General features: G+C 45.9%; 1 protein-coding gene across 2 annotated transcripts in view; it reads left to right on the top strand.

Annotated features, from left to right (window-relative positions):
- Window positions 1-247: 247 nt before the first annotated feature.
- The window catches only part of EFCC1 (EF-hand and coiled-coil domain containing 1), a 42,247-nt gene continuing 28,988 nt past the window's right edge, over window positions 248-13,506 (top strand). Inside the window, exons 1-2 of one of the 2 annotated variants that reach the window (XM_069027739.1) lie at window positions 248-946; window positions 2,224-2,630. In XM_069027739.1, the coding sequence (XP_068883840.1) occupies window positions 305-946; window positions 2,224-2,630 (1,049 nt within the window). In that variant the 5' untranslated portion in view covers window positions 248-304. The remainder of the gene's footprint in view (window positions 947-2,223; window positions 2,631-13,506) is intronic. The other variant, XM_069027738.1, reaches the window with a different exon arrangement.

Consider the following 13,506-nt stretch of genomic DNA (forward strand, 5'->3'; position numbering starts at 1 on the left):
AATTACTTAAGAAATCAGAAACAAACTTGGGGCGCAGGCTTGGCAGACAAACCAAGCAGGGTGGCACCTGCCCGCTTTGCCTGAATCCCTTTCCCTGACGGACAAAGGGGATTGCGACTCCGCTGCGGGGCGAGCCGGGCGCTCCGTGAGCAGCGCTGGAGCAGCGCCGGGGCAGCGGCGGCCCCGCCCCACCCGTCCCGCCCGTCCCGCCCATCCCATCCCACCCCGCCGCGGGCCGGGGCCGAGCTCTGGGGCGGGCGGGCGCTCGGGATGGTCGGGCAGCTCCGCGGGACGGGCGGGCGCGATGGAGCCGCCTGAGGGCTGGGACCCCTACGGGCGGCCGGCCCGGCGCACGCAGTGGCTGGTCAGCGCCCTCGCCTACCACTACGGGCTGGACCGCGGCGTGGAGAACGAGATCGTCGTGCTGGCCACCGGCCTGGACCAGTACCTGCAGGAGATCTTCCACCACCTGGACTGCGCCGGGGCGGGCCGCATCCCCGGCGAGGATTTCCGCACGCTGTGCCAGGTGCTGGGGCTGGAGGAGGCGGCGGACCCCGAGGAGTGCGCGGGGCTGTGGGACGGGCTCTCGGCCGAGCTCACCTTCCGCCAGTTCCACGCGCGGCTCTGCGGCCACTTCAGCACCCGCGTGGGCGGCGCGGAGCCGCGGCTGCCGCTGGGCCGGGAGAGCGAGCACATCGAGACCCAGATCCGCCTGCGCAGCCCCCGCCGCCGCCGCGCCGACCCCGCCGGCCGCGGAGCCGCGGGCAGCGCCGAGCGGCGGCCGCCGGGGCCCTGCTCCCGAGAGTGCTACGAGGAGATCGTGGCGCTGGAGCAGGCCGAGGACCGCATCGCCAAGCTGGAGGAGGAGAACGGCAGCCTGCGGGAGCTGGTGGAGGACATGCGGGCCGCCCTGCAGAGCAGCGACGCGCGGTGCCTGGCGCTGCAGGTGAGTCCGGGGCGGCTTCTGCACCGGCCTCCCGGAGGCGGCTCGGAAAGATGCTGCTCGCGGAAAGTCAGTGTTAAAAACCCCTCCACCTCCAGACTGAGACCGAAGTTGCTCGTTCATCCTCGGCATTAACTTTTTAGCAAAGTTTAGTTACAGGGAGACTTTAAGGAGAAACGTATCTTCACCAGTGTGCCCTTGTATGTAGCTATGGGACAGGCTGATGAGCACTCTGTTAAAGTGTAGGGGAGTTCAGCTTAACAGACCCAAGTGTACAATGCTGCTGCTTCTATTGCACTTTCAGTCAGGATGTGCTGATACCATATACTGGATATGCACCACTGCAGGGTTTTTCCTGAAGTGGGAAAGAACTTCTGGAGTCTTACCTGTACAAGCACGTACAGTGCCTCAGTCATAAGTGCCTCAGAAACCTTAGAAGTACATTTTCTTCAGAGCGTGGTCACAAGATTTCAGAGTGGGAGCCAGTTCTGTGAGAAGGCTGATGAATAGTCTTGGGCTCCTCTGCGCAGCCCCATTAATTCTGGGGCTGGTTTCTGCTGGTTCTGCTGTACTGGCTCGAGCGAAACACATACACACTTAACAGCAGTTAAATTACTCTGCCATGAAATAGCGTGGAACAGGCAGAGCAGTGAAGGGCAGCATGGACCAGTTGTTCTGGCAGGTCTGACCAGGTCTGATTTGATACTAACACAGGACTCACAGAACTGCTCCATGTGTGACACTGCCACTTGCGTTAGCTGGCTGCTCCTCTTCACAACGTCCATCATGGCAGGTCAAAGCCACTTTTACCATTTTCATCTGAAAAGGGAAAGGAAATCTGAAGCAAACATGAAGTCATGAGTCTGAGGCCCCAGGAAGAATCAAAAGGACAAAGAGGAGAGCTCCAGAACACCCCAGCTGCTCCCTGCTCTCTTCCTCTGAACACAACTTCATGGGAAATATCTTTTTCAGCACACTACTTGACTTCTGAGTACAGACCATAGTAATGACATTAAAGCTATACAGAAACTTGTGCAATAACATAATAGTGAGTAGTTTGAATACTATATGTATAGCTAGGTATTAAAAACTACTTTCCAGAGATCTTTTCCTTGTCTCTGTATTTGGCAAAGGTCAAGTAGCTTTAGCTGCTGATCAACTGTATGTGATTCAAAAAATCCCCAAAAAAACACAATCCACCCATTTTCAGTGTTTATTAAAATGTCAGTTGCTTTAAAACACATCAATTTCTCCCTGCTTTCTGCTCCTGGTCATTACAGGTGGGACTGCGGAAGAGCCATGCCAGCCATAAAGAGGAGGGAGCCTGTTTCATAGGGAGTAAGAGACCATCAACACAGAAGCACTCCCAGACCAAGTGCCTGCAAAGTGTCCTGAAGGAAATGGAGCTCATCCGGAGCTCCAGGGATGGGCAGATTGAAGAAGCAATCAAGTTCAATCAGGAGCTGGAGAGGGAGCTGAAGAGCTCTCAGGAAGCTCTGGTCAGCCTGGAAGACTGCAACCGTAACCTGAAGAGGGAGCAGGCGGAGATGAGGAGGAAGGTGGAAGAGGCCAGACACGCCGTCCTCAACAGTCTTGGCAAAGTGAAGGAGCTGGAAGAGAAAGCTAACGAGGTGCCACATCTGCAAATGTACATTCAGCAGCTGGAATCACAACTGCAGCACTACAGGTAGGTTGGAGTCCGTCAAAAAGCGCCTATAAAGTCACAGTGTTGGGACACAAGTCAGTCTGAGAATCTCTGGTTGTGGCTTATTAAACGTCTCCAAATACATCTTGTAAAATCTAGCCAGAGGGAAATTAGAAGCTGCTTGTCCATTTTATTGGGTTTCCTCTTATGGATCCCTATCCCTAAGAGAACTGGGAGCATTCAGTGGAAGGTAGGCCAAGTAAGGGTGGTGATCTACAGAGAGCTGAAGTTACTCCTCAAACACACAGCAACAGAACTCAACATGGCAGTGCTTCCAGAAAGCCCCAAAACAAATTCCTGACAGTCCTTCAGAAACCATTTCCAACACACTTATTTTTTTCACTGCATTTCCTGGTCATTAGGTCCCATCCCAAGCCAGCTGCAATCAGATGGCTGACACTCCATTTCATAAAAAAGCTCTTCAACATGTCCTAGGAACTGGGGAAAAGCATACAAGGACAACTTCTGGCCAGTGGTTTTAAACTCTGCTGTGACTTCATTGCTTCCTCACTGGCAGAATAGGTAATACTGAAAAGAGAGAAGCTGAAATGTTCCTAAACCCACAAAATAATATAGTGGGAATCTCAAACAAAGAATACATTACTCAACTAAACCCCGCTTTTGTAACAGCATAAACAAATCTTTCCAGAAGCCAGAAAGTTGGTCATGAATTGAATAGTTCACTGCCTTTGTTGCTTTTTATCTCAAATGAAACTTGGACTCATAGATGGTTATTAAGTGTTAGGCATTTCTGCCCAAGTTTAAGACTGACCTGTGGGATAAAATCTAGTTTATATTCTCACTGACCCAAAGCAAAACCAGTATTTATAGATATATTTTTACTTACACTACTAAATCTAGTATTTTAATAAATTGCCTCTTCTGAACTCCTTGTCTCTTCCTAAACTTACACTTCCTCTGTTTGCTTATAAGAAGAATTCATAGTGAGTTATTTGTGGCATCATAGCTATTGTACTGTTTTATGAAGTGAGGAAATTCTAAAAATAACTATTTTATCCAGTGTCTTTCTGTGAGCATTGTGTATGTTAATACTTGCATGGTTGCAGAAGATCAAAGAAGATAAAAGCATTTATTTAAACATCTATAGGATTTAAAAAGCAGCGCGAGGGCACGTAATGTTCGAGATGACTGTCAGGGGTCTCTGGATGAATGATACAACTCCTGGTGCTGAAAGGGATCCCACAACTTGTCAGGTCTATCATGTCCTCCTTGGCACGAGCACCAGAGATTTACTGTGAGCTCTTGTCCTGTGGAATTGCTTTTCCAAAATATGATGAAGGATAAAAAAGATCACCTGGAAACGGGTAGAGGTGAATGAGTTAAAGGCAGTAAGGAATGTCCACTGGCCTCGCAGAGCAGGGACTTTACGGGTTACGTCAAAACCAAGAGTGTGAGTTTCAAAATGTAAATTACATGTTCCTTGTGAGATAACCTTCATGTGTAATACTTATTTTTAAATTGCATGCTAATTTAAAGTGACTGTCAAGCTCAAGAATGGTGCTGAACTGACCATTTGGGAACTACACCCCTTTTTTAGCCCCCTGGCACATTTAGCAGAAGCCCAGGCTTTGAGATTCCCTGTTGGCCATAAAGCACCTCCCACTCCCCATCCACGTAAAACAGCTCTTGCTGTAACACAGTTTAACTCAGAGATGCATAATGGTAACTGGGACTTGCATGCCTGTGGTCATATTCCACAGCATATGGAATGCCATCATTCCACACATTCCCCGGGGTGGCACCAAGGTGCCCAAACTGGCAGAAAATAGTCAATCAGCAGTGCAGAGCTGTGTATTAGGGTGGGGAAGGGGTTCAGCAGCAGCATGGCTGGCTCTGCCCCACACAGCCTGGGCTGTCCCAGCTTGTCCCGCTCCTTTGCTTGCTCACACTGGTGCTAAGGCAGCACAAACTCCTCCTGCTCAGGGAAATTCACCTTCTCCTGATGTGCAGGAGTCCACATCCATGGCTGTAGCTCGGGTGAGATGCTGGGAGTGCTTGGTGAGGGGAAGAGATGGCTTGGCTGAGGTGTGGAGAGGGAGGGACAGCTGGGAACCCAGTGGGTTCTGACTGTCACTTGCCAAGGGTGTCACTTGTCCTCTTAGTTCAAGTCAGTCTGTGTTTCAGTCACTACTCCAGTGAGCAGTTTTCTCCCTTGCCAGGTGCCACACAGAGTTTGTGAGCAGGATCTGGGTTTGGCAAGAGCTAGTGCTGCAAGGTAGTGGTGGAGAGAAATGGGGGGGATTTGGGTGTTCTGCAGAAAGCATTCACAACTGCAGATATGTCTCCCAAGAATTCACCTTAAGTGGCTTGGTGAACCACAGCTTTCCTCCAGCTGAAGTCACATTTCTTCCAGAGAGGATCATCTTCAAGAGTGAGTCCGATCTATGAGCTTTACACGCTGCTCCTGTTTATAGTTTCATATTTATAAAGGAAATGATTTCTTATTTTAGGTTCAGACTTTAAAAGCTCTTTCAGCATCTAAATCCCTCTTCTAGACCTCCATCTGATACCTACTTGCTCTCATTTAGATCTGGAATTACAACCATGACCTTAAGTTATAATCCCTAATGCAGGAAACAACACAGTTTGCATTTCTTCAGGAAAGTGTTTAAGTACCTGCGAGTGATTAAATGTTGTCCTTAATTGGAGTATGTAATTATAATCACCTATTCCTGATTTCATATTCCAGATTCATATTCCTGTGAATCTGTATGGCTTAAACATGAACTTCTTCTGAGTGCACAGGTTCCTGTGCCAGGGTTTGAAATGTCCCTGTCACAGCGTTAGGTTCCTAACCCGGCCTAGTTGACCAAACAGTTCATAGTTCTTGTCTTCAGGTGCACATCCAAATCTTCCTACTCTAATGAGTGTGTCAGGTTTCTGTCCCCTTTCCTCCCCATGAGACATCGGGACTATCTTTCAGCTTTTATTTTTTAATCCCTGTCAAGTTAGTGAGTCAGCTGAACTTTAAAGGTAAATTTCAGTAAATTCCTTACTGAAAAGCTTGAGTTCAGAGGAAAAAGACATCACAAGAAATTATGTATTTATCACTGGTATTATATAAAAAGTGTCTCATTCCCAGTGCCTGATTACAGGAGAGTTTAGGAAGTCGAGCAAATCCCATTTTTCTGCAGTGCTGCCCAGGGAGGTATTCCCAGAGGACAAATCATTAACCACTATTCCCTAAACTCCCTTTTTTTCCCCCACTAAGTTTTGCTCCAGCACAAGGTGACACCATCCATGTATTCTAATATCGTCCTATGATTTCTAAGTATTGTTTGTAAAAATACCACACATTAAAATGTTACTACAGTAAAAATGTCACATCTACTGCTTCTTTTTATCCATTGAGCCATTTGCCCTGTCAGAAAAGGAGATTAGATTGGTTTGACATGAATTGTTCTTGCCAAATAGAAGTTGGCTCTGTTTTCTGTACTACACTGGAGGTGGCTTAGAAATTGATTACTTAATAATATTCTTTTTCTCTTAGCATTGGAGGGAACAGAACAATTTAACAATGATTTTTTTTGATCCCAGTGTAACAAATAAAAAGAAAGGTCATCTAGAATTGAAATAAATTTCATAATAGAGAATGTTCACAGTGGGTTTATGTTGCTGCATTAGTCAGCAGCACAGTAATTACATAGGTCAGTGAAGGGGGTCATAAAATACCAAAAATGCTTCCCATATGCATGGTCTGTCTCCCAAATTACTTAATTATCCATCAGCATTTATATGTGTTAATGAGTAGGAATCCTTCTGGCATGGAATGCAGAGAGGCTTGTTTCAGCCCCTCGTATTCTCCTGTAAGTATGAAGATTCAGGCCTCTAGCATCATTTTCTCCATTTATTTATTTATTTCATCAGTGTCAGTTTGTCTAAGAAGTTATGCTTTAGGTTATCCTATACTGGAAGCAGTTCAGTTTTTCTTCTCTTTCAGGAGACAGTGCCCTGATCTTTTCAGTAATTCCTCAGGTTATCATTCACTCTGTAAAATACAACAAGATGGACCAAACAGGTCCAAATCAATAACCCAAGAACAGGAGGGGAATATTGAAATACTCCCAACTAGTACAGGATCAGCTCCATTAAGTGAAGAATAAAAAGCCCTAGGAAGGAAACACTAATGCACAAAAGAAGGTGTCTGTAGTAGGTTATTTCCAGTCAGAATGGTAATGTTTTAGATTTAGGCACCCTAGAACTGTTCTTCTACTTTAAAAATTAGACAATAAAGAAAATCTGGACAATTTCTGCTTGACTACTGTCATCAATACCAACTCCTTGCTGTTGTGAGGTGAGGGACATCTTGGCAATTTGTTCCAAAATTTGAGTGGGACAAAATTTGAGTGGGAGCTGTGGGTGTGTGTGTGTGCTGGACCACACCCAAGGCTGGACAGACCTGCAGCTGGTAAAGACAGGGAGCAGGGACCGATGTCAATCAGTAGGAATGATGGCACTCAGGGAACTGAGCTCACAGAGAGTGAAATGAAATATTAACTGCAGAGGCTCATCTGCAAAAGCACTCAGATTCTTCTGGATGAACTGATGTCATCGCATTTTATTTTCTAACTTTGCTGTAGCTGATACTGTTTGCTGCTAAAGAGTGTAAGAAGTTTTTTATTACAGAGAACTCTGCCAAAAGCCACAGAGCCTCATGTTTTTGAAGAAGTTAGCAGTAGCAGGTGAATATATTCCCCTCATATGAAGCTTAAACTACTTGTGGGTCTTTAGCCATAGAAGAACCATAAGCTAAGCAAGCAAATCAGATTCCTCTCATTGGGAACACTTTAAAGGAGCATTTTGATTTCACAAGAAGGGATAGTGGAGGGTATTGTTATTTATGGTAGAGAGAACTGTACAGAGCAATTTAAACACATTAATTTTGCATTGTAGAAAATGTATAGCACCTCCTTCTGTGGAAGAGCTACTTTTATTTCAAACACAAGAGTCTTGCAAAACTTCCCATGATAATAGCAAAACCTTCCCTTCAAATCCGTTCATGTAATTGCAAGTTCATTTATCCCCAAGGAACCTGTGTGCTTTGACAATGGAAGTGTAGCCACTTCCCTGGCCTTTTTCCTGGGCTTTTACTAACACAATGTTTATTCTTGGGAGGCTTTCCCTGGCTTCTCACTAAATCCCCCTTTCATCTGGCTGCCCGTGTTTGCTGTGCAGGGAGTGAATCAGCGGGAGCACCATGGCAGTGCCACACACAGGGACACCCCCGTCTGCCCCGTCCTGCTCTGTTTGCTGGCCCTGCTGGAGCTGTCCCTCAGCAGCCCCCAGCACATCCCCTCCTGGGGATGGAGGATCAGAGTGCCCTGCAAGCCCTGCTGCAGCAGTGACAAAGCCACAGCCCAAGGTTGAGGAGTCGGTTCTGTCCTCCCATACCCAGAGAGCAGCTGCCTTTCACAGCTGCCTCCTCCGCCCTCCTGTGCACGATTTGAATCATGCTAACCCCTCCTACACCAGAGGGATTCGGTTTTTTTTCCAAGAGGATGTGCAGTCAGGGTTTCTGCAGCTTTTCTTCCCTGAATTAGTGCCTGGAAATTCAGGCAGCAGCTTGGTGACAGCTGTGCACCTTCCTCCTTCATCCGGCTGCTCTGACTTTCCCAGTACTAGACTCTCTTACTGCACAGTCTTATTACCTGGCTTATCTTATGACCCCCAAGCAGAAAGACTGATTTCATACACAAACATAACTTTAAAGAAAAAAATTCCTCCCCTACCCCTTTCAAACCCAAAGACAGGAGTCCCCGTCAGAGGCTGTGACCCTCAGACAGCAGAGCTCCCATTCCAGAGTCACTGGTTTGTGGTTACTGCAAGAACCAGCACCAGACGTGGTCCATAACCAGCCCTCAGTTACACCCCTCTGGCTTTCTGGGCTGCAGCGCCTGTCCCTATCCAGCACTGGCTGTGTGGCCCTTGTGTCCCAGGCACCTTGTGCCCAGTGGGCACAGCTTGCCCCTGACAGGACCTGGCTGCCCCGTGCCAGTTGGCCAGACCTCCCCTAACAGATGCTTTGAAGAGCCAGCAGGATTTTTGAAATTCACCTTTTTTTCAGGTCAGTTTTATCAGACAAAGTAATAATATATAACCTCAAAGTGTAACCTGTGGCTGGAACTTGGGGCTTCTATACTCCCTGGATGTCTAAGAGTGGCAAAAATCTGAATTAAAACTACCGGGGGCGAGATCCTGAGAGGACCAGGGTACTGACAAGTGCTTCAGTCAGGCACTTGCACACTAATTGTGTATGAAGTACTTAATTACTCCACTGAGCCCCTCCAGAGATGAAATTAAAACAAATCAACCACCCATATCTCGAGTGGGTTTAGTGTATGTTATTTTTGTGTCAATTCACATGAGTTACTTTGAAAATCTAACAGTGCTGATCACCTACACTTAGGCACAAGCAGAGGATTCTCCGTTCTTTTAAGCTTTTTATTCTGCTGAAGGAACAAAAGGGAAGAGATTTTATGCGTTATTTTCTTCATAAAACTTGAAAATTACTTCATGAAAAGGAGGAGAGGAGAAAATCTACTAAAGTAGTAAGGGATTAATTACTCTTTGCTCCTATCTCACTTTCCTTCAGAATACAAAACAGACAAGTTAATTTGTAATATAGATGCTGAAAGCCCAAATTTTCAACGAGATTAAACTAATTTGTTTTGCTAAAATAGCCTGATCTCAGAATACAGAAGGATTAGTGATCTGCAGGGGAGGAGGCTTTATCTCTTGAAAACATCCCAAAACAGACAATGATGTAACAAGATGAGTGAAGTCACCCTAGAAATGTTTGAGGGAAACTTGTAGATGTTATGCTTAAAAAAACCCAAACCAAACCCGAAATTCAACAAAAAACCCTTTAAATTGATGTGCAGGAAAAAAAGCATGGAATCATGAAATCTGGACCTGTCCACTCAAACCTGCCCTTTGATTTGAAAGTGAGGTGTTCTCTTTCAGCATCCTGCTTCAACCAGGGGTTCAACAGAGTTGTCCACCCCGAGAAAGAGGTGATAGAGGCACATGCAAGCATTCCATTTCATCCTTCACTTCAACTCTCAAAAAGCTCCTCTGTGTTACAGTAACACTGAGTTACCTGGAAACCTGGCAAAATATCTACAAAGTAAATTAATTAACTCCATGGCTTCCCTGGGAACTTGCAGACCCACAAGCTGAGTTCTTAAACCCCATCCTCAGGACAGCCCAGCCAAGATGGAAAGATTGTAAATACCCTCGTGTTCCTCAGGACACTGCCAGGGCAGAGGCACCCAGCATTTAAACTTGCCTGGGCTCTGAGGAGGCTGGGGCTGAGCTAAAAAATGTCACTGATGGGAGGAAATACAGTACAGGCAACTCCTGTACTTCCAGTGACACGAGACAGTTACTCAGCAGCCCTGCAAATATTTGTTCTGTTTGGGACTCCTGCTGAATCTCTGCCCATGTTTGCTGTGCTGTTCCCTTCCCTTCATTCTCCTGGGCGTCCTTTCAACTTTATCAGTGTCTCATCTGCCTGTTTAGCAGCATGATTAAAATCCACACTGATATTTGCCTGTCTCATGCCTGGCTGGGGGTATCCTCTTTGTGATACTCAGCACGATTCCCTGGATTTGCCTGGGAATCTGAACCTCAGCTATTCTGAACTGCAGCCCCTGAAAAAACTAAGGGAAACTGCAGTCACATCCCAAGGAAAGTGATGTCCTCAAACCAGAGAAGAAAGCTAGAAAAGGATGTCCTGCACTATAAGTAAAGCTTGGATTACATGGATCTGGTCTTACAGATTTGTGTCCTGAGGTAATCCCAAACTGGAAATGCAAAACAGACTGAGGCTGGGGGGGGGGGGGAAGAAGGAGGGCAGGAGGAGGAGCTGGTCAATGCATCTGCTTCAGTTCTTTATTACAGAAAAGAGATATCCAGGGATACCCAGTTCCACCTCCCCTGTGGCAGGGGATCTTTAAGACCATCTAAAGATTAACTTGAAGGTCCTTCCAACCCAAACCACACTCTAATTTTATGGTATTTTCACAGTTCCAGATGTGAAACCTATCAAGTCAAGCAACCTGAAAGCTGTAAAATGCATCAAGAGACTGGCTTTAGTTCAGAGACCATTCCTCACCTTTGAAAAAAAAAAAAAAGGAATTTGTATACATTTTTGTAGCTTTTCATAACACCCATCTGAAAATTTGGCCAATTCTGATAAAAATGAATAGGTATGTGTGGCCTTAAGGGATCACAAAGCTGCAGTTCAACTTCAGAGATTGAAAACATAAGGCATGGACTGAAGCTTAACCATTATTGCAGGTATCTGTATCCCAGCATCTGCCTGTGTTCTGCTCACCATTCCACATAGGAATGTACTTTATTAAAAAAGAAATCTTCCAATAAATGCCAACTGTAAGCTTTGAGCACGAGGCATCATTAGGAAGTTACTTCTGTGGAACAAAGAATTTCAGCCTCCACAGCATTGTTCTTAAACCACTTGAAAAATAAGGTGTGGAGCCTGTGATTGACTGTGGGTCGCAGTCCCTCCTTGTTTGAGGAGAAAAATATTCTCTGAAGGCTTCCTGAGCTTGGAGTGCTAATTGCCATCAGGCCACACATCATCCCTTTCAAGAACAGAGGTGCCGAGTGTTGGGAGTCAGATTTCAGAGGAAATACCCCAAACCTTTCAATAAATCTCCAGAATAAAAATCAGGCCCTGTGCTTTGTTTTGTGCAGAGCCTTTGCTCACAGCAGAGTGTTTCAGGGAGGGTTCATGGTGTCCCATTAATCATAACACTGAAATATCTGGGACTCACTGCACATCTGCTCTGCTTTTACTCTCTGTACTTGACCCCATCACACGTCCTTGGCATGAGATCGCACAACAGAAAAGTAACTGGGGCTGCCCAGGGTGAGAGCAGCCAAGTTTGAAGCACAGCACTGTCAGGTTTAAGCCAAGCTCTGAGTACAGTATTTTCACTCTCCTGGGAGCTGGTAGGTCTAAGGGCACTGCTTGGCACAAAATTACACGAGGCAGAAATAGGAGCAATTAGAGCAAAGCCAATGCTTGTGAAAATTGCAGAAGAGGAGGTTTTTCTACCCATTTCTGTGCTTGGAAGGGTGGCAAACAGGCAAGGGTGGCATTTCCAGCAAGGGTACACCTGAGTTTTGTGGGGCATCACTCTGTTGTCACCCATGAGCCCCCCTGTCACTACTGAATGACATTAATAAATCAAATCTCAAACTACCACTTTAAGATACAAAAAGGAAATAAAATTAAATACTTCGCTTGGCTTTCATGTTGAAGAGGCAGTTTCCTTAGTTGCAAATTATTTTTTGTTCAGATTTCTAATTCAACCAAACAAACAAAAAAAGGAAAATATTCAAACTGTTATAAGCAAAAGTTAGGAGAGAAGCTGGTCCTTAGCATGAAAGGTCTGTGTTTCCATTAATGAATGTACATGGCTCTGCTTAATTTCCAATGCTCTCTGTCAGCAGAGAAGAAAATAATAAGAAAAACAAGAAAAAGAACGTTCTTAGTTTATTTTGTCAGTAAAACTGTGTCTCTGCTGCTGGAGCCCTGGCTGGGATGTGACAGGTTTTTCAGAAGTCTTCCAGCTGTGAAATATTCCCACCACTGGCAGGATATTCCTGGGTAAATGCACTGACTTTGAACAATAGACCTTTCAGTGCAGCCAGGGATTGGTATCTCTCAGAAAAGCTGTGATTAATCTCTCTGCAGCAGAATTATACACCAGGTTTGTTCCTGTGCTGTCAATCTCACACTCGCTGCTTTCCTCCCTCTCTCCTTGTTCCCTGCCTGCTTTTGCTCTCTTTGGTTTGGGGATCTTTGTTCATCATGATTTACAGTTTCCAAAGGATGCTTCAAATGTATTTAAACATAGGAAACTTGAAAATTAAATAAGTATAAAGCTTTTTAGGTAAATACTACGGGGGATATGAATGATCTAAGCTTTGATTTCACATCAAAAACCCATCATTAAGGATCTAAGATCCTGAGAGTTTAGACCTGTACTGTTTAGGAATTTGAGGAACTGTCAGTCCCTAAGGCTTGGCACTTGTTTTGAAGTATTAAAAGTAATTTATGTTTAAATTGCAGTTCTCCAGCCTTACCAGTTAAGGCCCTGCTTCTGCAAGCAGCAATGTCTTGCATCAAACAAGTATTTTCTCCTAGGTAGGGTGCACCTTGCTTATAATCCAAATTACCTCTATATCAAAATGATGTTGTTTTTAGAACAGAAAATTATTAATGCTGGAAAGGCAGCAATTATTTCTTCCCCTTCCAAGCAGAGGGAGCTTTCCTGTGGCAGGTTCCCATGGACCAGCTAAATTGATGGATCTGTGTTTCCTGAGCGAACATGACGCACGGAGCAGCAATCACCGGGAAGTAATTGACGGTTTGCTGTCTCATGTCCTCAAGCCAAACCTTTAATTCTATTAATCCACATTTACCTGTCATCATATGCAGGAAACAAACAGCAAATAACCCCTAAAGAAAGCAATGACTCCACGGGCAGAGCCCACAAAGACACCCCGAGCCCTCCCGCTTATCTGGTCAGTGCCTGGAAGGCTGAGCTGAATTCTTCCCTCCCTAAAGAAAGAAAAGGCCGTGGAGAGCAGAGGGGGGAGAAGGAGCGGTTCTGCTCGTTACCATGAAAAAGGAGCTGTCAAAGCATCACCTTCTTTCATCCTTCCTGCCTCGCCAGCCTTTTGCTGACCCGGGGAACGGGAGCTCAAATCAAAGCGTGCGGGCGAGCGCTGGAGCTGCGCAGAGCAAAGGCGGGGCGCGGGGATGGGACGGGGCCCGGCAAGCACAGCTCAGCTCGGCTTCCCT

The sequence above is a fragment of the Aphelocoma coerulescens genome, chromosome 12, assembly GCF_041296385.1.
Source record: "Aphelocoma coerulescens isolate FSJ_1873_10779 chromosome 12, UR_Acoe_1.0, whole genome shotgun sequence".
In the NCBI taxonomy this organism is placed as follows: Eukaryota; Metazoa; Chordata; class Aves; order Passeriformes; family Corvidae; genus Aphelocoma; species Aphelocoma coerulescens.